Genomic DNA, 27452 nt, shown 5'->3' on the forward strand with positions numbered 1-27452 from the left:
TCGCTTGTAATTTTTCCTCATGTGATGTCCGATTGGTCGATTAAGATTTGTCTTAAGTCCGGCGGAGTGGGCGCAGATTTCGGCCTTCGTCGTCGCTGCGAAAAATTGGCAGCAGGGATGCGTTGGCGTTATTTATGCATCAGCTGCTCTTAGGGGCGCAGTGCCAATAAGTTTGTGACCGAGCAGTGCGGTTTATTTGCTCCCACAGTTGGGTTTTGCACCTGTCTGCATCCACAAAAATTATCAATCGAGACAAATGTTGGAGATTCCAGTTACTTTGTCTGCGGTGCTGCTGTTAGCAGGTTTGTACGTAATTGCCTCTCTTTATGCTCTTGATTGTTATCTCAGGAAATCTACAGATGATGGTCTTGCGTTTATATCACATAATAACTCCACGATTGCCTTAAATTGGTACCCACTCAAAGATAAGTGCATCCTAACCAATCACAATGAACGAAGCATCTGTGTCAGATTTTATCTTACGTAATGTAAACTGCTCACCAAAACAATCGGTACCCGCAGATTTTTCAGTCATCTTTGAGGGGTCGCGTCTCAGTAGCGTCCTTGCCGCTACCTGTACGCGAAAAAGATTGTGAATGTGCTTTCGTTGATCTTTAAAATAAATCGTCGGTCGCTTATATCAAAACTGCAGTTTTATATTGTCGATTTTCATTTCACCACACGTATTTGCTGGCCGCGGTTATTTTAGAATTTTTAACTCATCGCACCTAGTTGCTCTTAAGTTTATTATATCGCAGTAACTGCGCGATTATCTTAAACAGAAACCCCCTCAAAGGCAAAGGCACCCCAACCAATGGAAATGAACGAAGAATTTGCGTCAGGTTTTATTTAACATTTTACATGCTGCTCATCAAGACAATCCGAATTGCGTCCAACTAATTTTTTCCGACACTCATGCACGGAAAATGCTGCAAATTTCACTGATCTATAAAACAGTTTTCAGTTCCTTGGAAGGTAAACCGAAAATCCGAAGTAAATTTGTTAATTTTCAGCACACCGCACTCGGCAGTCACAGTAGAATTATGGTTGCAATATTATTTAATCCCTTCGGGCAGGTATGTTGAAATATTTTTAACAGAAAATTAGTTTTTTTACGAATTTAAAGACTTTTTTAATTAATTTAGAACAACACTTTGCGTTAATGGTGGACTGGAAGTCGGCCGTACAACGATAAAACTTTATTTGTAAAGTCGTGTGTTCCGAATTGCTGAATCTGGGCTTAAGCTTTGGTTCGCTTAAACCTGATTTGCATTTTGCCGTCCATAACTAACGCATAGGAAAACGGGAATGTGCCACAAAGTCATTATGAGTCTTCAAGGTACACAGTGGATGAGCTTAATTAAAAATATATGCCCTAATTCTTTGAAATCACCGTGTAAATTCTATTGTTGTCCAAAAAACTAAAATCCCAGAAACTCGTCTCGACATATCAACCAAACTCACTAAATAGCATTACAACGATATTGAATAATATACAGGATTGAAAATTAACATCATTCAAAGCATTTTTTTACCCTTTATTGAGATTAAGAAAACATGTATCCTGCGAGAACAGTGTTCATCAATGGTAGAAGAAGTGGACGTTCAAAATCTTTTTGTTCGTTAAAATCAGCCAAAGAACGCCCACTTTCTCCTCGAAATACAAAATTATGGCAAAATATACGTTTTTACTATTTTTATGACCACATTTTTTCCAACTACATACTTGATGGTCCGAAATATCATGCATGTGATCTAGCTTGCGACTTCATCTTTCAATTATTATTTATTTAAACATGGATTGGCAAATCTTTTGTTTATTCACACATTAAATATTATTGGTATTAAATTTGCAAAACTTTCGATAATGTCAAAGTTTCAAAATTTTTAAAGGTACTGTTGCAGAACTGCTTCAATTTTTTTCAAAAATTACTCTCGGCTAAACGACTAAACTCAAAAAATTGTTTTCAAAATTTACAAAGTCATATCGTTTCTGGGGCTAAGTCCTATTTTACGTCCAAATACCAAACCAGTTTCTAAGTTGAACAAGAAATTCGGAGTTCAAAGACTAGGTGCAAGTAGTGGCACTGCTAGTAGCTGCCGCAAATACTCCAAAGCGGTAATCTAATTACAATTACAAATGTTTACAAAATTTGTAATGTGTAATTGTATAACTGAGCTACCAAGTATTTTAATATTTTAAATTATTAAATTACTCTTTACTCACGGAAACATTTCCTAATCCATATTCATAGAACTTAGATTCTTACTTCATTATGACAAATCTACATTAGGCTTCTACCATTGCAACTCCAAATTACTATGGAGAAAAATTGGTGACAACTACAACATATATAATATTTAAAAATAGTAATTTTGCTTTATTACAGTTTTGGTAATTTCGTGATTATTTGTGCAAAACACACATTTATTTAGAAACACAATTTATATCATTAAAAGGTATTTAACTAACCCTAATTAAGAGACTAATTGATTGATTATCTAATCTTTAAAGATTCGTCGAAAGTAGTTGTTTAAATAAATCATTGTGTGACACTCTGTGCATCGGCAATGGTCTCCGAGGTATTTGCCATTTTAACTTTAATGACAGGTACTATTTTCATATAGTTTATAAACAATTCTTATCAACAAATTTTAATTCGTTACGTTAATTTGCCCGTTTCCAATTTTTTAATGGCAGAACTTTAAATTGAAAAAGTCATATTGCTAAATCAATTAAAATATTTAACGAACGTTTACAGTCAGTGTCCGATACACACAGAGATCCAAAAATCCCACATAAATCCATTAAAAATTGGAGGAAATATCTTTCATGATAATGCCGGAACACATCAACTATCGTTTTAGTCGTTTATTTTTTAACGTAGCAGATATACAGGGTGTCCCACAAGTGTTTCATTATATTTCAGTGGGTAATAGTACATTGAAAAATAATATGACTCCCTATATGAACTATATTCCAATAATGCTTCATTAAGAAGATACAGGGTGTTAAACTTAAAACACACCTGGAATATTTCAACGTATCAGAGTATCAATGAACAGGCGAGCTCAATTATGTATTGAACAAAATGGCCACTAATTTGAACAATTTCTATAATGTTATAGCAAATAAATAATATTTAAAACAAACTTAATATTATTAAAACCATTTAGAGAATATCGTGCATATAGACGGTATTCAATTTTTTACTGGCAAACGATACGTCGGACGAAAAAGAGTCAAGTGAGCATTTTTCTTCTAAATGAAATTAAACTTAAAAAAATAATTTTTATTTTGATAAAAAGCAGTGGCGCACCATGTTTTTTTTTAATGTGCAGAGAGGTGTCCGTACGCACGTCACTGGTGAAACGAAAAATAGCCCTTTTGCATAAATAAATGCGTCTACATTAACTCTCAAAACATGCCAAATTTCACTTACATATCTCAAACGGTTTTGAATATATCAATAAAAGTTAGATTTTTTAAGTAAAGTTTAACACCCTGTACCTTCTTAATAAAGCATTATTGGAATATGGTTTATATAGGGAGTCATATTATTTTTCAATGTGCTATTACCCACTGAAATATAATAAAACACTTGTGGGACACCCTGTATATGCAGGGTTACCCATGTAATAGATACTTTTTTTTTCTTATAGAACACCATCTGTATTGTGACGTTTTTGAGTTTTTTGAGAAATTCTGAACGTATTTCATGTAACGTACCCCTGAGTAAACTCAACAGCTTTCGAGAAAAAGTGCAAAAAATAGAAATAAGATGAAAATTATTAATACTAGAAAAATAACAATTCAAGTTACTATAATATCACACGTTAAATGCTCGAACTGTGCCTCGTTGACTTCTTGAGAGTAGGCAAGCTGCAGTTTACATATCTCAAGAACTTTTTTTGTCATTTGAGGAGGTATTTTTTAAGCTTCTTGAGTAATTTTATTGTTTAACTCTTCGATATTGTTGTTCTTATTTAAATACACCCCATGTATTAGATAATTCCATAAAAAAAGGTCTATAGGGGTGAGATCAGGCTATCTAGCAAGCCACTCTAGCTGCAAATATATTAGTAACTGTTGAATTTAAACATGGATGTGTTACACAAAACATGTTCAAAATTTTTTTAAAGCTCAAGAACGTCATAATATACATCGAGTTCCATAAGAAAAAAATGAAAATGTACATTTATTTACCACATGGGTAACCCTGTACACGTGTGCTATGTTAAAAAATTCACAACTAAAAACAACATTTGACTTGCTCCAGCATCATCATAAAAATATTTTATTCAAATTTTTGCGACTTTATGCCGGTGTTTGGGTCCATTCTATGAAAACGCAGAAATAAAACTAAAAACCGATTTATATCAATTGTTTATTAAAATATTCCCACTAAAATAAGTGTTTGAAGACCCAGCCCCAAAAATTTCTGAAACAATAAAAAAAAATAAAAGTGCATAAAAAATTGTCAAATCCAACCAACCTATCGGTACTACTCCACCTTGTAGCTTATTAACTACTTACATAGTCCTTTACGCAGTTTAAAGTGGAGCTAGTCGTCACAACAGCAAAAATACTGTTAGGTTAACCTATAACAGAAAATTAGTAATTACAGACACGAGCTATGTAATGACCCTGCGTAGTGTTATACAGAGTGGCCCATTTAAAACAGTCCACCTGAAATATCTTAAATGGGATTTTTTTCTTCGAAAAACCGTGAGATACGTCAATTTTACTTTTAATGGGAACATTTTTAGATCATAAATTCGTAGGTGTATGATCATCTTCACGAACGGGGTGGCAACCCCGTCAAGAACCTTAAATGGTACGAGGGATCAAATGACACATCAAATCAAAAATGTTTCCATTCTCTTTACAAGTACGCTAAAAAACTTTTTGCTCCGCCTTTAAATATTGTAAAAAACCATTTGAAAACATCGGTGAAATAAATCGAAAAAAACGACCTAAACTTAATGATAATAAACTCACCAATAATACAAAAAATGATAATTATCATCGAATTCTTAAGGTAAGGAGATGAGTTTGGTTAGCATTGAACGGGTAGTTTTGTTCCGATTTTACACTGACCAGAAGTGTAGTGCGAAATTTTCCGATTCATCCGACGATTCAAAACGTCATGGTTTACAACACTGCAAAGAGAACTGAAATTGTCATCATCTATATCAAAAATAATGAAATAGCCTGAGAAACTGCAAAAATTTTTCATGGAAGGCATCCCGGTAAGACCCTGAGCCATCCCTACGCCACGAATTTAATATCTAAATTCATGGAGATTGGATCCGTAACAAATAACATGAAAGGGGGTCCATCATTACCAACGGGGCTACACAGATGCAATTTTGGTATCTATTGAACTGGATCATCTAAATCAAGAAAAGTTTATTTTGAACACCCGAGAATTAAAAACATCAGGTGTTCCACGTAGTAGTATTCACAGGATCTTGAAAAAGCATAAGATCCATCCCTATAAGATGTATCTCATTCATGAGATGAATGAAGATGATCGAGATCGTTGTGTGCAATTTTGTGAGGTGATGAGTGAAAGCATTTTGATCAATCCCAATTTGTCATATTGTACATGTTTTTCTGACGAATGTACATTCTTGCTGAATGATTTCATCAACAGAGATAATTGCAGATATTGGAATGATGTGAATCCTAGATGTATAAAAAAACAATATTCACAGTACCCAGAAAAATTAAATGTATGTGCTGGGATTTTGGGAAATCGTATTGTTAAACCTTTATTCTACCTGATAACTTGACGGGTGAATCATACGTTAATCTGCATCAAGACTTCATCTACCCTAATATAGTAGTTATCCTTGAAAACGATGATCAAATCCCAGCAAATGATAAATTTTTACAACAGAATGGCGCTCCGCTGCACTATGCAATCCCTATACGTAACTTTTTGGATCAACATTTTCACAAACATTGGAAGAGATTTCATTGAATGGCCTCCAAGATCGCCCGACTTAACACCATCAGACTTTCTTTTATGACGCCATTTAAAAAGTATCGTTTATAAAACGAAATCTACATTCTTCAGAAGACCTTCGCCACCGAATAGTGATAGCATGTGATGATATAACTCTCGAAATGCTACAAAATGTTCGAGAAGATGTTGCACAAAAACTTTATTATTGTATGGAACTAAATGGGTCGTCGTTTAGACACTTAATTAAATAAAACATTACTTTATTTTTTTTTGTTTCGATTTATTTCACCGATACTTTTAAACGGTTTTTTTACTATATGTAAAGGCCGAGCAAACAAATTTCAGCATACTTGTAAAGAGAACTGAAACACCTTTGATGTGATACTTGACCCTCCGCGCCATTTAAGATTCCTAAAGGGGTTGCCATCTCGTTTAAGGAGACGACTCTACACCTACAAGTTTATGGCCTAAAAATAATCCTTCTTAAAATTAAAATTGACATATCTCGGATTTTTTCGAAGAAAAAAATTCCGTTCAAGATATCCCAGGTGGACTGTTTTAAATAAGCCACCCTGTATAACATTACTGCCTACGACTAGCAGCTAATTCGCCCGGATGTTTTGACATCTCCACAAAAGCCGCATTATATTATTTAACAATTTCGGAGTACTAATCAAACAAACTTCATTTCTGGAAATGGGGAGAATTAAAGTTTCAATAAGTTTGTGATGAACCGGTAGTGGTCAGAGAAAACACGTTATTGACAACTCGAATGTAAAGCACGTTGCTTTGATCCCAAATGATTTTAAATTAATAATTTAATTGTTTTAAATGGAACCTATCTATGTTTGGGTATAAGCATGCGTTATTTAATTGTTACTTGCCTTAGGTTACTGATAATTAAATACAGATGTTTTCGAAATAAACATTAATGTTAATATTTCCTATTTACATGAAAAAATGTATAGCTGGGTCTAGCAAGTTGTGGCAATCACTTGATTATCCGTGGAATCCCTAATAAGCCAGTATTTGCGTTTACACCAACTGTTTTCAACAAATCAAAGTTAGCACGACCAGAAATGGCAGATCGGTCTAGTTTTGGTATAGCAACAGGCAGTATCGCCTTACTATTATGTTATTTTAAGTCCTACGAAGGACCACTATCAAGGAACAATGAGGAAGACAAATCTAAAAAAAACAGAAATAGAAAATAGCAACGCAAATGAAAAAATTAAAGAATGAATTGACACCTAGGGCTTCACTACGCAATGGTTTGTTCATTTTTATTTCACATGAATAAAAGTTCGACGAAAATAGTTGCAGAAGCTTTGCAGATCTAAATCTTTTTGATCAACTACTAGTGGTTGTGCGATTACGTCACCCGATCAAAAGTTTCCGGCGTAAACATTGTTTACTTAGCGAAAAATTGTAATATATTTTTAAAATTCTATTTTCTTCATCCGGGTGCTTGAAAGTAGACTAATACGAACTTAATAAGAATTGATAAATTTTGAAATTTACGGCCATCTTAAACCAGCATTTAATAGTTATTTTTGTACCGACGGCGTAGAGCGTACCTACAGCTAAGGTCTTATAAATAGCACATCTTTACTATTTCAATTAAATTTTAATTAATTTATTAATTCTAATTATGTCCTGCATTTATATTTATTGATACATAAATATATAATATATACAGGTCGTCCGGTAAACCTTCAACAATACTTCGCCTGATGGAAGGTCCATTCTTGAGAAGTCAGAAAATGAAGAAATAGCATTAATGAAAATATCACGGATTTCGAAATATTTACACTTTTTTCAAAATCAACAAAAACTAATATCACCTGATATTTCGTACTGTCACTGTTACACCGGCACTACTTTTTAACCTATGGGCTTCAAGGTAGCTGCACATCCATTGCTACAGTAGGGAGCAAAAGTGACTTAATAGAAATAAAGTTATCAGGAATCCGTTGAAATAAAAATGTTTTTTTAAAATCTGCAGCATACATATAAAATCTATTGATGTGCTTTTGAACAATGACCAATCACGAAACTAAGACAGAAACTTTGCTTCTCTACTTGGAACGGTGTAACAATGATACTACGAAATATCAAGTGATGTTAGTTTTTCTCTATTTTGAAAAAAGTGTAAATATTTCGAAATCCATGATATTTTCATTAATGCCATTTTTTCTTTTCCTAACTTTTCAAGAATGGGCCTTCCCTCAGACGAACTATTGTCGAAGACTTACGGGACACCCTGTATAATATAAAATACTAATCAGTGCTTTACAAAAGAATTTAACCAGAAAATTAAAAAAATCTGCCACTTATAAATAACACACTTAGGAATAAATCATTAAAAACACAATAGTTTATAAATATTTTGTTGGATTGCTGCTGTCAATCTAACAGGCATTAACTCAACCAATTTTCAAAAACTTCATTTGGAGTAGGATTCCAAGCCTCTTTGGTGAACCCCCAAAATTCGTCCATATTTCTTACATTTTCGCCATTCTAATCATGTTTTAATCTTTGCTAAAGTTGTTATGTAGGGTTAAGTTCGGGGCTCTGAGCTGGCCAATCCAAAACATCCACCGTATTATCCCTAAGCCAATTCTTTAGAATTTTAAATAAATGTTTTGGATCGTTATCTTGTACAAATTTATACGTTACTGGCATAAATTCCTCAACATAAGGTTCCATGGCGGATTCTAGAATGTTTTTATATACGAATCGGTCCATAATACTGTCTGTTCTATGAATCGGGCCTACTCCTCTCCAGGACAGAGAAGGGCATTTTTTCCAAAAATTGAGGTTTTTTGATAAGTACTTTTTTGCAAATTTAATTCTACGAAGCCTATTTCTTCTAGAGACAAGCGGCTTTTTTCTAGCTTTGTAACCATGAAGATTTGCTTCATTCAGTCTTCGTTTGATGGACTCTAGCGATAATTTTATACCACGATTTTTAATAATATGTCTTCTAATTTTTCTGACTTAAAAAAGAATTCGCTTTGCCAATTCTTACAATAATTCTGTCTTCTGGTTCGGTAGTTTTTCCGCCCTCAAAATGCCCTAACTTTATTTTGAACATTTTGTCTATTATTATATAGACGAACACTGCAAACTAATTTTTTTAAACATCTTAAATTTGAAGCTATTTAAAAAATAGATTATCGCTCGTTTTTAAGGTGTACAGTAAGAGTACACCTTTCAGGTTCACAATGCTTTTTTCTCCCCACTAGAAAAACTTTTATAAATTTAATAATTATTTAAAATACAGAAAAATAAGTTTACTTACTATTTCAAGCAATTATAACAACACAAAAAGTATTTTCAAAATCTTTATAATAAATGTGCTATTTAAACGCCGAATAAAAAATTATAATTTTTTATTTAAAAGAAAGAATCGATGAAACACATGCCAATATCAACTGATTATATTTTTTGTATTTGTGACAAAAACATCATATTAAACATTTCAATTTCTATAAATATTATTTTCTTGCAAGTGTGCTATTTATTAGACCTTAACTGTATATCACACAGTATACGTATGCATATTAAATTCGACTTTTGCTCTGTTAACACGGAAAAGAATTCTATAGTGCTTTAAGATATTATATAAGTAAAAAAAAATTATTAATTGTTTAATATTAAACTTTTTTTTTCAGGATTAGTGAGTGCAGGTCACTGGAAATACGATGATGAAGGTAAGTAAATTCCCTTACTTGATGTGTGCAGAGTGATCAAATGTGGATTGTTTTTACAGAAAACCCCAATATCAAGAATAAATACAATAAAATGAGTATAATTATTGTGGGCTCAAATTTTGAGAAATTTTGAGCCGTCGTACTTCATGGTAAGCGTTTCCATACCTGAGACACAGCAATATTCAAGTATTGCTGATTTTGATCAACGCCTCAAATTTTGTTATCTGACAAAACAATCAAATTTTAGTTAAATCACTATGTGAAGAGTCTTCAAGAGTGCTACTACATTTTTGTGATGTTCCATTTAGTCGTGTTGGAAAAAGAAATTCCTTCGTACTAATATACAGTGTGTTTCAAATTGGTAGGCCAATCCGCTAACCGGGGATTCCTTATACGAAAACAATAAGACTTTCCTTATGACACTTCTTTCATTCGTGCTTCATACTCATTACACAGGGTGTTTGAAGTTAGTTTAAAAAATTTTTGTTAATATTTTGTTTCTTAACATGTTTCAATAAAATTTTGCAGTTATGTATAGTTTGATTAGATGCAAATTTTTTATTATATAGGCCAAAAAAATTTGGAGAAACAATAGTGAAAATGGGGGGCTGTGTACACGTTTTCCCCCCAACTTTTTTTGTGTTCGCCAATGGTGTATATGTTTCGTTATTCAAATTAGTTGTTTCTTTATGTAGATTTCTTCATTCTTATAAAATTTTTATTTACAGTGTACTTTAGAATATATTACAGCTTATTATCCCCAAATACGCCGCTTCCATTATTTATTTATTTAATTAACCACATCAGGAAGATTAAATGCCCAAATTACCCATTACAATCCGGGTATTAGAATGAAAATGATTGGTTTTTAAATGGAAAATAAACATATTAATAAGTGCAACGTACATCAAGCCCTAAAACTGAAAACATGCATGTTTTGGAACTACGTTATCGACATGAATAAAAATGAAAGCCACGTATTGGCGTTCAACAAGCTGAAATATCTTCTAAAGTAAGCTGTAAACCAAAATTTTATAAGAATGAAAAAATCTACATAAAGAAACAACTAATTTGAATAACGAAACATATACACCATTGGCGTGCGCAAGAAACGGTTGGAGGGAAAACGTGACTCCATCCCCATTTTCTCCTAAACTTTTATCGAAATAATAGGAAATGTACGCTTAATCGAACTATATATCACCGCAAAATTTCGTTCAAATATGTTAAGAAACGCCCAAATTATTAACAATAGTAATTTTGTTTTACTAACTCTAACACCCTGTGTGATGATTGTAAAGCGTCAAAGAAAAATGTGCCACAAGGAAAGTCTAATTATTTTCGCGTAAGGAATCTCCGGTTGGCGGATTGGCCTACTAATACAGGACACCCAGTGCAAAGCAAAAATTTTGATAATCTCTATTTTTATACTCTATACTAAGTTCCGCCGATTCACAGAAAATTTTTAGTGATAAAATGAGAATTAAGTGCTCATTTAAGGTCCACGTTTGGGGGGTCGGGGAATATATAATAACAGAAATTTATATAACCGTCATAAAGACACTTTTAGCTTTATCGAATCGGCGAAAAACTACAACTCGTCTAAAGTAATAATAAAAGATCAAAATATGTAGAAATGACTACACTTGCGGCCTAAGAATGGTCATTTTCATTAATTTGAAAAAATATCCGTCCAGTAGAAATCCAAAAATTGAAGTACTTGTTCGACAATTTGACAAACCAAATTCGGGGCGTAATTTTGACAATTTCGTGCCAATCACACCATTTAATGCAGACTTTAGAGTTTCGTGTAGATGCTAAAATAATCCCAATACCCATCAAATTATTTAAAATTACATTTCTAATTTTAGACTTCCTACTGATATTGTTAGTCAGATCTCACTTGCCAGCTAACAAGTGGAATTTTAACGTGTTTCTGCTACTGTAATAATCTTTGTGGTCTGGCCTGGGGAGATTTACTGCACTAAATATATTATTAATTCAGAAAGGAAAATACCGAAATTTTTGACATGTGTTATTACCAGACACATTTGAGAAACTCTTAAAATCACCGAAGGAACGTTATAGTGTATCATTATGAAGGGACAAACAATTAAGAATATTTAAAATTATCAATGGCAACAATCCTCAGCTGTCCATTTGTTAGCTCAAATTTGAATTTATCTTCTTTAGTTACCGTTCTGCTTGCAGTTCTACGAATTAGTAATGGGTAGGAATAAAACGAATATTCCATAATCTACTGTTTTGTACATAGAAAATACATGGAATAACTATTGCACTAGGCATAGTTGTAGCATCATTTTAATGAAAACGCCAGATTGTTAAAATACCAAATTATCACCATAACTAAAAAATAAGTGTCGATGATTACGAATTGGCATGACTCATCATACGAAATGAGCATTGATTTTTATGAAGCAACCTGCCAATTTCCGCTCAATAATTTAGCGCACAAGTTGCAATAAAGCTGAATTAAATTTTCCGGAAACTCTCGAAAACTCGCTCTCCCAAATTTTCCCTTTTCCACATTTTCGCTGCCATTGTACACCATGATTTGTGTGGGCTCCTGCCTCGTTTCCTAGGAAATATTAAGAGCAAGAGAGAATCCATATTGACCAAAATCGCCTAAACTTTGGTCAACGCTAGTTCCCTTCAAATCAGGTTTTTAATTGAGGAAACATGTAAATGCGTGCGTCGTATCATTATTTATGTTGTTATTTACAGTTAAATAAAATTCTGAAATATTTAATAACTCGTTAACAATCAGATTTGACATTCTGATTTATTTTATTATTGATAATATGAATTTTCAATTGTGGTTCAGTGATAAATTTCCTACATGTGACATCATTGAAAATTAAACTTAATTAATGATGCTTGCCAGGATAGGATAGTGAGCATATAAAGCACCATTTATTTTCGAAAAGTGTTGCTTGGCACAAAATTTGATAGCATTCTATTTATGTCACTTCTAAACGTAATGTATTTTTTGGAGGTATGTGCAGTATTTGTTATATAATTTGAGTGTATCACATATTTGATTGAGGACATAATAGGTGCACAAAAAGAAACTGAGCAATGCAGTTATATGCAATAAAAAACATACTTAGACACGTTCAATTCGCCTGCAATTGTAAGCAGGTGTTGTTTATTTATGACTTTTTATATGATAAAAGTTTCAGTTGCTCAGGAGCTGTAGTTCAGTGTACAAAACGTAAATAGAGACATGGAAATTTCCAAGCAAATTTGAGAATATTTATGTTGTTCTGTTTTAAACTGAAAAAAAAAATGCTGCTGAAACAACAGAAATGGTTAATTCGGCTTGGGGAGATGATTCTGTTGGTGCTTCCACTGTTAGGAGATGGTTTAAGAAGTTTAGTGAGGAAAATTTTGTCTTGAGGACGATCTACGTGCGGGTGTCGAAACAAAAGTTTCAAGACGAAGAACTGCAAACTTTACCGGATGAAAATCCATGCCAAACTGAAAAACAGCTTGCAGAGCGGTTAGGAGTAACTCTACAAGCAGTTTCAGTTCGATCGCATGGAATGGGAAAAATTCAAAAAGCAGGAAAATGGGTTCCTCATGAGCTAACCGAAGACAATAAAAATCGAAGAGTTGACATCTGCATGAACTTGCTTTCTCGGTATAAAAGAAAGAATTTTCTGCATAATATTATTACGGGAGATGAAAAGTGGATTTTGTATGACAATTCTAAGCGCAGAAAAACATGGGTCGACCCAGGCCAGCCATCCACATCAGTTGCAAAACCAAACATTCATGCCAAGAAAATCTTACTGCGTGTCTGGTAGGATTGTAAAGGAGTCGTTTACTATGAGCTTCTGGAACCCGGTCAAACTGTTACAGCTGATCGTTATCAGGCCCAAATGATCAAATTAAGCGATGCTCTGAAAGAAAAAAGACCATTTACGGGCCAAGGAAGTTGGAAGGTGATATTGCTGCATGATAACGCTCGTCCGCATACAGCTAAACCGACCCAGGAACTCATCTTCTCGTTAGGCTGGGAAATACTCCAGCATGCGGCGTATTCTCCAGACTTGGCTCCTTCCGACTTCCACTTGTTCAGATCCATTCAGTCTCATTTAGCTGACCAACGATTCTTTAACGTTGAAGATATTCGAAAATGGCTCGATAACTATTTTTCGTCGAAACCACTAAGTTTCTGTCACGAGGGCATCCATCGTCTACCCAGTAAATGGCAAAAGACCATAGACAGTTATGGAAATTATTTTGATTACTAATATTTTCAATAACTGTGTTTTTAATGAAGCTTAATTTCACCAAAAAATGCTCAGTTTCTTTTTGTACACCTATTACTTTTGTAAGAATTGTTGCCTCGATTTCATCTACTTTTTTCAGCGAAAGTTATTGCACACTAGGTGAAACCAGCATATGTACAGCGTTCTTTTCTAAATTTTTAAGCCTTCCCTGTATTATTCTAACAAGGCAAATTTTTTGTCAGCATCATGTTTTTTGGTCCACTGTGAGAGTGAATGGATCCCCCGTCAAATGTACTAACGTTTTTCTTGTTCATATCGAACAATTTTATTTTATTTATTACTGCCACACGGCTGCGCGTTGCGTTTTACAGTACGATGCGCGTGCTTTAAGGGCCTTCTTACATGCTCATATTATAACAATATATTATGCATCATAATCGTGGAGTACATCATTAGGAACTGACCATCAAGTTTATATCACAAGGAGCGGATATGGGATATAAGAATTTTATAACTCTAGTGTAAGTATGAACTTTCCCCACTAATACATTTGATCATATAGCAATAAACTGACCAGATTTGAACATAAATTAAATCCCAAACACAAAAGATAATATATCTCGACTCAAAACATCAATAGTAACGTTTCATTTGACATTATTTACCATAATAACCATAAATGAAACAACAATGGGGATGATAACGACATGGTAACCAATTTGTTCATTAGCTGTTTATAGACGAATATAGGCCACTATCCGTATCTTGGAAACTATGACTAGGAAAAAGTTGAAACTTGGGCATCATACTAAGTGAAGGTGATCTATTGATTAAAAATATTTTCATGAAAATACCACTTCCGGTCATATCGGAAATGAATGTCAACTCGCTTATTTTGAATGGAACATCCTATATATTATAACAAATTTCGATTCTGTGGAACATTATGAGTATTTTTCGTGTATAGTGTTCTATATCTATATCTAAATGTAACCGTTTTCATTTTATTTAAAATAGAACACTTCAATGTTCGGTACTTATTTTTGGTGTTAAATGTGTATTCGTTGAAGAAATAGGGGGTTCCTATTTAAAAAATTTGAGTTTTTTACAATTCTTGAATGATAATTTTGGACTCTCTTTTTGAATACCCTGTATGAAAAAACTTGCTTTACCTCACTGATCCAAGAACTATGAAGCATTTTGTACAATAGCACGGAATTATATTGTAAAATATTTTGCCATTTTCGAATCATTAGAAAATACATTCATGGCTGAAACTCTAATTTTTTTGGAAAGTTCTAAATATTTCGAAAACCGTGAAAATTAGGTAGAGAACACTATACACGAAAAATATTCATATTGTTCCACAGAATCGAAATTTGTTATAATATATAGGGTGTTCCGTTTAAAATAAACGAGTTGACATTCATTTCCGGTATGACCGGAAGTGGTATTTTCACGAAAATATTTTTAAACAATAGATCACCTCCACTTTAGTATGATGCCCAAGTTTAAACTTTTTCCTAGTCATAGTTTCCAAGATACGGATAGTGGCCTATATCCGTTGGACACCCTGTATGCGGATCATTATTAGCCTAGCGACATACCTTACGAAACCAGAGTTTTAGTGCTACAAATGTGTTTGTTAGATTTGTAAATATATCTTTTTTATGCGCTCGCAAACGAACGACTTATTTATAGATAGATTTACAAGCATTTAAATGCAGGTCTTGAGAAAGCACCAGTCAAGTGCTATCAAAATCTAGAGATTTATTTCTGAAACAATAATAAATTCAACATATTCAACAAGCTACCGTGAAGTGAAAATTTATTCTGGTAAATTCCCAACTCATGTTTATAGTGGAAAGTTTCTACAAGCTTTGTCTATGTCAATAGCGTACTCACCAAACAAACAAGTGTCTCTTTACTGGCAACCAACGCCTTGTACAGCATAGGGAAGGAGGAGGTAGACCTGCTGGAACATGGGAATTTTCAATTTTCAATTTTTAGAATATAAGTTTGGCAGTGATTTATTAAATCAGACTGTAAGACAAAGGGCAGTCCCCAAATTCCATCTTCAAGTACTTCTGTTTCTTAAGAACGCCACACACGACGCGAGTATCAATAAAATTATTAGCTTGTGATAAATCAATAAGATACAGAAAAAGTAATTTTGACAAGTCGATATCTCGAATACGCTAAAATTTAAACATCTTACCTGTTAGACGATTTTTGTTTAGAATTTCGAAAAAGGTTCAGTTAGTCAATTACATTATTTGTCCCTTTTGAAAATACTACTGACGTGTATTAGGATAATCAGCAAAAAGTAAACTGCTCTTCAAATGAAGACAGTGCATGTTTTCTGCCTTATTATACTAAAATATAAGTTTATTGTATGACGTGAATGAAAAACTGATGCTCTAACAGACAATTTCTCAATGGGAGGTGGGAAGGGGGAAACGTTCAGGTTTGATATTTAACTGATAAGTGCCTGTGTTTCCTTATGGATTTTCCACAAAATTGGCTTTAGCAACAGACAAAGGACACCGATAAAATAGAGCTTGGAACCTGTTAGGTGCAAGGCCTGTATGAAACTTTATTGCACTTCGTGTAAATTCATTTTATTTAAATTTTAAATAAGCCCAAACGAAGGGTTAAGTGCTCTCTACGAAAATTGGATAGCTACTGCCAATTCAGAGTTCAAGGTTGTCAAGTTTTAATTATTTAGAAACCGCTCCAACATTAGGACCATAATAAATCAGTTTGTGACCGCAAAACAGTATCATAAAGAGCCCTTTATACTCAAATCGGGCATAAAAATTATTGTAATAACACTTTAATAATAACTTTCTTTTCAGTTTAAAGTATGGTATTTTATAAACGACCTCTTCTAAATCTTATGGCGTCCGTGATGGTTTCCATCCAAAGGTCATTAGTCATTAAAAGTTAGGCTCACATCATCAATATTAAAATTTGTACTAGTGACGTGTAATAAGTTAACGTATCTGGAATAGAGATTAATTAGTTTCAGATCCATTTTTCAACATTTCAAAATGAACTTGAGGACAAAAAGATAATATCTCGAAAATAGGCGAACATCCAAATAATGGTAAATATACTTTTGTATTTTCCCAAGGCACTAGAGCTACACAGATATTACAAATTTTGGTTCCACTATTAGCCACGTGACACCATTATGTATACATATGTTGAATGCAGTTCGTTTTCTCCCGTTTTATCATAATAAAATAGAATAACAGGTTAATAGTAGGAGGTATGTGGTTCACTCTTTATCTAGCAAGGTACTCGGCCACAATATAGTCACCTCACTGCAGTTGTGAAATACTTGTAACCCTTACGCCTCAGAACTCTAAGAGCAAATGCGCACTAAGCGAGTACCCATGAGATGGCTGGCCTCATCACGGGTACCCGCTTAGTGCGAATGTCCCTAAGCGCTACGCGCTAAACTTACCTTAAGGCTGTAATAATGTACCTCACAACCTTGGTGTATAATATACTATTATTACTAATGCATTAATATTGCAACTGCTACTGATAATTAACTGAAATTATTATATGCTACTAACACAAGAAATGTTATCAATTTGTTAAAGCGTTTAGTACCTTAACAGCTGCGTGCACCTTTGCTGACCACATCGCATTTTTCAAGCAAGGCTGTTTGTCCCAACAGCGGCCCCTCGTATTATGGTTTTAAATGATTATATGTTGACTGGATGATGATGGATAATTTGAATGTTGGCCAGGATGGTATTTTGTGCAACTACATGTGAACCAAAAATGGTTACACACAGTTGCACAATTGAACAAATTTTTAGAAACTTACGTTACTTACTATAGATAGAAATCAAGTTAGCGTTACTAGTAAGTTGGCGGTTTCATTTCAAGAAATTATATTATCTTGGCGATACATGTATGAATCTAAAAATACCCACTATAATGAATTAATATTTAATTCAAATATTTATTTTTTACTATGCAAATGAGTTATACAGTATCTTTTTCGCTGCTGTCCACATGCAGTTTTAGTGATTGCGAGCAAAAAGTAATTAGGTGATTGATAAGTGCGAGGAAGAAAAGCTAGCATTTCGTCCCTTCCACTGTCAGCCATCGGCTAGCAGCGTTGACTCGCAGGAAGTACGCCTTAATCCGAGAACAGATTATGTCCCACAAAGGGCTAATTTTTCAATCGATACGTTCTAAAACTACCATTTTTACCATGGTATATATAGAGATAAAACTACATTCAAATCTAACGTGGAATTTGTGTTGAAAGAACGCATTCAAATTTGCATGTATGCGCGTAATTTGCCTCCTCCAAAATCACATAGAACTACACCCCCCCTCGTATTAAGACGTACTGCTTGCGAGTCAATGACGTTAACCGATCGTTGACAATAGAGGGGGAAAACGATAGCCTGTCTCCCTCACACTTATCAATCGTCCAATTGCCTTTCGCTTGCACTCATGCAAACTCCATGTACATAGCAAAGAAAAAGGTAATGTATATCCATCCTGTAAGAACATATAAACAATGTGTTGTTAGTTTCGTTTCTTACATAAGTCTCAAAAAAACACTAAAAGCATCACCAGTGTTTTAGCTCATAATTGTCATGGGCATCTTGGCGAACGGGACAAATTGATTCAGTCATGTGTCCCGGGTTCAAGTTCTAGACAAGCTCTAATGGTACAAGAATCATGTAAATTAATACAATTTTTTGCACATAAGGTGCAAAATTTAATTTTGTAAATCCTCTAGCCTACAGGACCAGACAAATTTTGTTTTTCATCTCCGCTTAGCAAAAACGTATTAGTCATGCCGGAAATGAATTTTCTGATAGTATTTCCTTAGCAAGCATAGAGGCATCATAAAAAACGTTTTATGCACGTTACAGCTCTAATCGTTGATTATATTGCATTCGTTGTAAAATAGTATTTTATATTATAATTGTATAAAGAGACCCTTAAAGCACGCGATATATTCCAAAACATCACGCAGTGCGGAGGGCTTTGTCAAATGCAAGAGCTACTTTACGCTAATATTATTGAATATTTATTTCACAAATGCATTAATATTGCCGGTTATTGACGTATAAGCGTAAAGTGCGTTATGAATTTCTCAAAACGGTTGGATATGTATGTCCAATTTTTCAAAATTTTTTTTCACGATTACAGCTCACTGCGGCGTACTATAATAGTCAATTATGATACATGCGTAATGAAACCTATTTTATGTTGTTCGCATTTATGAAATAATCCTGCGTTGCCGTGGAAAGCAAATGTTTTTCTTATGTATATAGGGTGTCTATTCATCAAACTGAGTAAATATTTTCAGTAATACAATTTTGGCACCTATAATGGAAAGAGACACCAACTTTAATATTTAAAATGATGCATCCTGAATATTATTTATTATTTTAAATTCTTTCCAGACTCTAAGAATATTTCACTTAGTCATAGCCCATATCTTTTTCAACTGAAATTGGTCTCAAAAACCCCCGATGGAAAATTTTGTGCCAATGTCAGTGCTTTGTAAAATAACCCATTGAGAATGTCGAAAACTAAGTTTATATTTTTATACTTAAATGTTAGAGATCATTCCACCATTGGGTATTTATCCTAGCTATGTGCTATTAATTATGGTTCACCCTGTATAAAGCCTACTAATTTCAAAAGAAGCATCGGTGAAGCTCCAATCCGCAGGTCCAACCTAATAACATAGGTACTTACATTTTTAAGTGGATAATAAGTTTATACGAACACCTCGTGTGTATGTATGCCTAGTAGTACCTAAACTGATAAAAAAAAAAGAAATTTAAATCTGTTAAGTTTGTAATATTGTTTTGCATATTCATTTCTCTAATTCTTTGGTAGATACCTCTAATATGCGACAATAAGAAGTAGTGAGAGATTGATTGACCTAATTGAATCCCTTAAATGACTAGGTCGGTAAACGCAAAAATAACACCGTGTGTCACAACTGATGATGTTCATAAGACCAGTTTATAGATAAAAAGGTGTCAAAGGGATAATTTGTTATAAAATTGATGTTGAATCTAGCGGATAGCTTCGTGAACTTCACCGTTATTAAAGTCGACTTAACGAATAATCGGTATGGTGTAAGGCTCGCGATCAGATCCGTACTCTTTCGAGCTCTGAATTCGGTTCAAAACACAATATGATTTACAATTTACACAATTTTTATATCATATGAATGTTAAAAGTCACGTGATTTTTAAATCATAATATGTTTTTATCCTAAATCACAAGTCCAAATAAGATCCTCATACACCTTGTCGGAATAGCACCACGTGGTTCCTACAAGGAGATGTTTGTGGATTAGATGACTAACTTAGACTCATATTTTTGCTTTTATTGTTTCAGTTTATATTTTTTTGCCTAGATTACTGTTAGTTCAGATTGGACCTAATCGCACGTGACTAAAACGAGCAATCGGCCTAGAGGACTGACACCTAAAAAATAAGCATCGATCGTTGCATTACAATTTTTCAACTCTGAAGAGCTTTTTTCATCAATCGCATTGAATGATGTCAATCTTAAGTGAGATATAACGTGTTGATTAATGGTCAGTCTCTATGTTGACTTTGATGTCAATTTTAATGGTAAGACACTATTCACGAGTTTAAAAAGATAACGTTTATGATACTTTGCATTAATCGAAAACATAATTTTCCTCTCTTAAAATGAACATTGATGCGGGAACGCAGCCCGACATTCATGGGAGCATTATTGAATCATGCAAATAGCCTTTTTCAAAAAGTCACCTACAATGGCAATAATTAAACAATGACATAAAGCGAAATGACACATGACAAAAACTTAATGTTTTTGTCAAGTGTCATATTTATAACCTATCTGTGTCCATTGGATAAACGTCAAGTGAAATAACAATAGAATGGTGCTCTACTTATTTATGAATTGAATTGAATATTATCTTGATTGGTTGATTTTGTGCAAACTTAGCAGCCTACCATCAAATCGTGCACTGAGAAGCAAAGCGTATATGAATACGAGTAATCATGTTGTCAATAACTAAATTGTTTAATTATTTTACCGTAATGGTTGTATACATGGTTGTAGAAAAAGTAGAGTTTAACATGTCGAAACTCGCTTTCTATAACCCAAGCCTTTTTTACGTTTATCACTGCGTTTTACACTTTTTGACAATATTATTTTGAATTCGATTTCTAATTTGATTAATTGTTCATTAATTAAATCTTAAAACGTATCATTGTCAATCGTATTATACGGGAACAATATGACGGAATCTAAATAATGACGGCAAATTTCAGTGATACAAAGTCATAAAATTAAGAAAAGGGCATGACAAAAACGACAAATACTCTTAAAATACATATTTGATAGTATCTAATGTTTTCTCACTTTTCTTATATCCGAAAAAACAGATGTGAGATTTATAATAGAAAAAAAAATTTCAAAATCGGCACACTATGTTCAGTCGAACTGTAGTTCATGGACGTCTGATGATAAGTCGGAGTAAACAGTTTTACTTTAATAAATATGTATCTAGTTCAGACTCGAATTCATCACATTTAAGACAAAATACTGGTAATTTAAAATTAGAAAATTGTTTTGCTCGTAAAACACCCGCACTAATTTTTTTTTTAAGAAAAGGCTCACCCGTACATCCTGCTATAAATAACACTTAAATTACTGTGAATGCTGTTGCAACATTGCATTACACTCCTATAAACACACAAATGGGGATCATTAATGTATGATTTTGTATACGTTAAAAGAATTTGTTAACATTCAGACGACGAAAATAGTTATTTAACCAATAAATATATTAATGAAGAGTACATTAATAACACAAACGCTTCAGAATATTAGAGTTAAGTTGCGATGGTTAATCGCTCATTAATACACGAGTCAGATTCAATAGTTTTCCAGCGACTCTAAGAATTGGTTTTGGTTCTCGCAGAGCTTCTAATTTCGAATTTAGAGCAAAAAAAATAGTCCTACTTTCAAATGAAAATTTCAATGGTGCTTGAACACCATTCATGATTATATTTCTCAAAATATTACAAGTTCTCCTTTTTAAAAAAAAATTGCCGGACAGCAGTGACAAAATCATGACAGAGGACAAATATAATACCAAAAAACTGAATATTTCATAACCTATCTCTCTCTCTCTCTGTTTAGTAATCTGTAAGTGGGACGATAATGCTGTATTCGTTGATATTGTATATTCTTCAAAGTAAAATCGCGTATTATAGTGAAACAATTGAAACAATAAGCCTTAAAATAATTCATTAATGATCGATTTTGTAGATCTTAAATACACATGTTCCTTGTTAGTTGGATAAACAGTTATTTAATTAATAAGTGTTCCAATCGTTTGTTAATATACGTGCTAGTTACTATATCATTTCATTGACCACATTATGAAGCAACAGAAAAGTAATAAGTTTCTGAACAATTCATCTTTCGGAATTAGAAGTTTGCTTTACTGACTGTATTTCCGCTTCCATCTGAGACTGAAATTTCTAATATTACAATTCAAAATTTCATAACTGGCATATACTTATCATCTGAAAAATACGATAAAATACGAATAAAAATATTAAAATAAATAAGGGCGTTATGATTCGTCAGACTTGAACCGCGGTCTACTTCTCAATTCTGAAAAATCATGCAACATTGAGAATATTAAGGAGTAATTTTACACACATGACATACATAATAAAAACGTATACATATATACATACGTAGTTGACCAAAATGACTATTTACAGGATTCATTAATAAATAACTTCTATTCCAAGATATGTAAGTTATTTATTAATAATTCCGGTAAATAATAATTTTCGTCGTCTACTTTCCATTATGTAACCTATGGAATTTATTCAAGTAACAAATATGTATATCAATGCGTTCCATTAACAAAAGCGTTAATAAAAGTTCAAATTATTAAGGGTTTTTTAATATACTTGTCATTTAAGACGTTGCTAGCATAGCGATTATACACTTTAATTTAAAAAGTCAACATTTTTTAAAGTTTAAGAGGGAAAAATAAGTTGATATCTATGGAGGTCTAATTGCCGTGTTCGGTTTCACGAAAAGTCAAATACATTTTCTTAAATATTTTCGAAACTCAAGTTAGAATTATACATAAAATTTTAAGTAAATAACATGTTAAATAGCATACATTTTTCTCTAACCATTTTTGAGAAAATATCACCGAAACTCATCATATAAATAATTCAAAAAAATAGATTTTTTTAACAGATGAAGAATTTAGATGGCCACTGTAAATCTACCTTTGCCCGTACGTGTATGTAGTGAAAAAATTACGAGATTCATTTCTAATTTACAAAATAAAAAAATTACGTTGACACCCTGTAAAATGAAAATATTTTTATATAAGAAAAGTTTTGCTGAATCGCTCCACTTTTTTCACCACCTAGCACTAAATACCCATTTGTATCGTTACTTCTGGGACATCCTGTATATAACTAAACCTCTAAGAGATCGCGCTAAAGGAACGAAGAGAATATATATCCATTCCACAAAACTCATAAGATTGCGAAGCTTTTATGGAAACTAAATAACTTCATTAAAGAAATCTGTTATAAATATACTTCATGAACAGCAACATCTTAAATATGAACGAAAAACTATCTACGCACAGAAAGATCACTTTCAATACCTTTTTGAAAAAAACGAATTTTGTTCACATTTTTACATCCCATTAAGATCACTAAATTGTGATTAAATTAAATATTTTCATGATGGTGTTGCAGAGCATTGGTCACCACTATGTAATACTGGGCACAGTCAATCACCGATTGCCCTATCAAAATCAGCTGCCTCCATTAAGGAATTTCACCCATTTTCCCTTCACGGGTATGGACAAACTGCAACAGCGTCACTAAAGAATAATGGACATTCAGGTTTGCTGATCTATCAGACAGTGAGATCAGTTCTGTTAAAAATATGTTATTGATTTCTAGCTGAAGTACGTTTACAAGATATTTCACCACCCAAGGTACATGGCGGTGGTTTGCCAGGGACATACATCCTGGATCATTTACACTTTCATTGGCAGTCGGAACATACAATGTCCAATTACAGGTGAACTGATAATTGCAAAAGTGTGAAATGATAATTTAATTTTAATCAGTTCTTGATTAGTGAGATTAAGATAGAAATTGCGGGATTTTCTTTTAATAGTTCGTTTATACGTATACAGAGGTCAGGTTCGCATGGTTAGTGAAGAAATCTCGAAAACTACAAGAGATACAAAGTTATTTTAATGGAGAAAAAAAGTTTAGTTTTATAAAACCTATTTAATAAATCTTTAATTTTTCCTAGTCCATTAGTGACCAGATATTTCGATATAACCCAATTTTATTATTAGTTTTTAGACAGCATAGCTGTATTATTATTAGTTTTCAAGAAACTATGTAAACACAAAATTAATTTTTGCACACATTTCTTTTCTAATGAAAAAGATAAAAAATTATATGGTGCCGAATGATACAGAGAAGCGGGAGTAACTAAAATTGCATTTTTTTTCAGAAACTGTACCTCAATTGGTTTTTCACTAATTGATGTATCTCATTTATTTGCTCATTCAATATATATTTCATTTCCATTTTCATGTTTGACGCGATGTATCTCATTCTAAATAATTATATATCTGAAGAAAATTGGCATGTTTATCTTTGATTTCTTATCTTTTAGGTTTCCACTGGAGCTTCATTTGGTCCATTTTGAGCAAAAATACCGGAATTTGAGCGAAGCAATAAAACACAAAAATGAAGTGGCAGTGTTGGGTGTACTTTTTGATGTGAGTTTAATACATTTAAAACACTTCGTAATAATCTGCAATAAGATAATATAACTTTATTGCTTAATGATGCATTTAATCCTCCATCCACTATCGAAAACGTCACGAATTTGCGTTTCTAAAAACCAATTTCAAGTTTTTGGCGCTTAATTAAGCTACGAGTCTTCGCAAAACTTAAATACACATATTCAATATTTATCTTTTATCTTATAAATAAATGTTTTTTTTCTATAATAGTGCATAATAATATATAATACAACAAGCAAGAAATACTGTTTACGAATAATATTTTCTGCACACGAGTCGCAGGCGAGCGTAGTAGCAGTAGTAGTCGAGTACGAAATGGACAGTTTGTACCTGTTAGTCTTTTAAAATTTTAAATTTCACAATTTTCGCCAAAATGGCTACTTGGCTTTTAACAGATATAATTTTTGTACGAAACGGTGGAAATTAAGCTTATTTCCTTATAGTTGCGCACCCAAGCCAAGAGAAATGAAAAATATTTGGAAATCGACGGTTTTTCAATATTACTTTTCAGTAGGTACCATATTCAGATGGTTGTAGAAAAAACTATTTTTTCGCACTTATTTTTGTGTATCTAAAAACTATATATGAATTGGAAACAATTAACATCGATGAGCATAATACATGCCGCAGTGTAATCATTGATAAGTTACTCACCTCCACTTCAACGAAGGAACTTAGGAGTTCCTTTCAGGAATATGAGTAACTGGTAATTAACGCTGTCGACCATCAAGGTTATTATCTTTTGGTGGTATCGCTATCACCTCTGGTCGGGTACTACTCTGTCTTTCAGTGCCCAACGAAACTAAGGGCGTGTCTACATTTCTCAGGATAGAGATCATATCAATAACTTTTAACCAAAAAAAAAACAATAAAAAGCATTAACCGTAAAATTAATATTAATTCTAATATACGTAGCTACATAAAAACTGTTTGACGTTCCTTGTTGCCAGGGTAGTGGACAGAACTTGACCACGGGCCTTCAAAACTGACTGTCGGTGGTTTTAACACCTGCTCGTCATGCCCAAGAAATTGCTTGATAACCCAACAAAGCACCCACTGCAGTGGAGTTTTATTTTCATTCTTCAGATCATTACATTAATTTTTTTTTTATTTGACTCATTTGATTTATATTAGAGACAACTGAAATTTTCATTTGAATAACGTTTCCGAAAATGAGCATGTAATCTTTGGATATGATTTCTTCGAAGGATTCACCAAATATGTAGTTCCCATAATTCAGATTTAACAATTATAGTTCATTAGATACAGCATTTTTGGTTTGGACCACAACTTTGATCACATATTTACTTTGAATTTAAGATGAGTTCGATCTGATTAAATAGGATTGTAAATTCTTCGAATTGCTTGAATTTTAGTTTCAGCAAAAGAAACTCAGCTATTTTCACGCCTACTTCAACAAGACCATTAAAGTGAAATACCCAAGGCGAACCAAATTCCAATGAAGAAATAATGTTTTAGCTTCTTGTTTTGCATATAAACATAAACAAACGTATTAGAATATTCGACATACATGAATAGAAGCAATAAATCACATCATCCAGCGCTGTATGAAAAATGTCTTTTTGCTGTCGTTTACCTGCAACGACTGCCCGACAGCCGCAACAATATTTTTATAAGAACCTTCTGCCAGCACTATAAAAAAATAGAAGGTTCTGCCTATATCTATAAGCTCTGCCTCTTCATATGTAAGGCTCTATCTTAACACCACACATTTATCACCGGTCTTATACGATTTTTTTTTTAATTTGACAAGAAATGTATTTTCCACCTTAGCTTTCGCCAGACGATGATGAAGACTCACAGCCACTTCTAGATATTATCGACAATCTTAAAGACACTGTGGGCGAACCTCGGCAATTACACGGATTCAATGCGAAAAGTTTTATCCCCAGAGACAAAGCAGGATTTTACCGTTATTATGGATCGCTTACAACTCCAGGATGCAATGAAGGAGTTATTTGGACCATATTTACGAGTACTCTTCCAATTTCAGTAAGGCAGGTAAATAGTTCTTTAAAAACTGTAAATTGATTTCCTTGTTCAAGCAATATTTATTTAGGTAAAGATTTTTGAAGCCATTCAAACTGAGGAAAAGGTTCCTCTGACAAAAAACTACAGGTCACTCCAGCCTCTTTACAATAGAACGTTGTATTTGCGAGTCAGTCCTATCAGAAATAGTGCGGTCTTTGAAAAATATACCTCTTTAGTTGGGTTAATATGTATTTTAACGTTGTGGATAATGCAATAAGCAATTGTACGATAAGGTTATGTAATCTCCACGACTTTTGATTGCTCTATAGTTATTGTCTATGTTATAAGTTTTAAGATCTAGGTTTAAGAATAAGTTATTATTAATTATTAGTATTCATAATTAGTCAAATATCGACAAATAAAAAATGGCCAAAGTTGTAAATAAAACTTTTAATACTCCATTGGTATGAACTATTAGAGTTTAATATAGATTTACCTTCCTCTATATGGTCTACGATTTATATTTGTATCATTACTATAGAAATCATTATTAGCTACCCATTTGGCCGTTGACAAATAGTGAATAAATACCTATAAACATTTAATACACACACAAACAAAATTAAAA

At 33.0% G+C, this 27452-nt stretch overlaps 1 protein-coding gene and 1 long non-coding RNA gene across 5 annotated transcripts in view; one reads left to right on the top strand and one right to left on the bottom strand.

The window, feature by feature from the left end:
- Positions 1-84: 84 nt before the first annotated feature.
- LOC136346959 (putative carbonic anhydrase 3) lies at positions 85-27452 on the top strand. Of its 2 annotated transcripts, none has more exons than XM_066296543.1 (7): positions 85-302; positions 9653-9691; positions 23757-23906; positions 23967-24087; positions 24700-24805; positions 26627-26854; positions 26913-27452. In XM_066296543.1, exons 1-7 carry the CDS (start codon positions 257-259, stop codon positions 27099-27101), a joined length of 879 nt encoding a protein of 292 aa, XP_066152640.1. In that variant the 5' UTR covers positions 85-256; the 3' UTR covers positions 27102-27452. The 2 variants fall into 2 exon arrangements, with proteins under 2 accessions (XP_066152640.1, XP_066152641.1); XM_066296544.1 differs by lacking the exon at positions 85-302 and adding an exon at positions 2520-2611.
- The window catches only part of LOC136346972 (uncharacterized), a 28377-nt gene continuing 5299 nt past the window's right edge, over positions 4375-27452 (bottom strand). For 2 of the 3 annotated variants that reach the window (XR_010733401.1, XR_010733400.1), the window contains 2 exons: positions 15856-15925; positions 4375-4602 (listed from right to left, as the gene is read on the bottom strand). This is a non-coding gene — a long non-coding RNA (uncharacterized lncRNA). The remainder of the gene's footprint in view (positions 4603-15855; positions 15926-27452) is intronic. The other variant, XR_010733402.1, reaches the window with a different exon arrangement.

This window comes from Euwallacea fornicatus, chromosome 25, assembly GCF_040115645.1.
Source record: "Euwallacea fornicatus isolate EFF26 chromosome 25, ASM4011564v1, whole genome shotgun sequence".
Taxonomy (NCBI): Eukaryota; Metazoa; Arthropoda; class Insecta; order Coleoptera; family Curculionidae; genus Euwallacea; species Euwallacea fornicatus.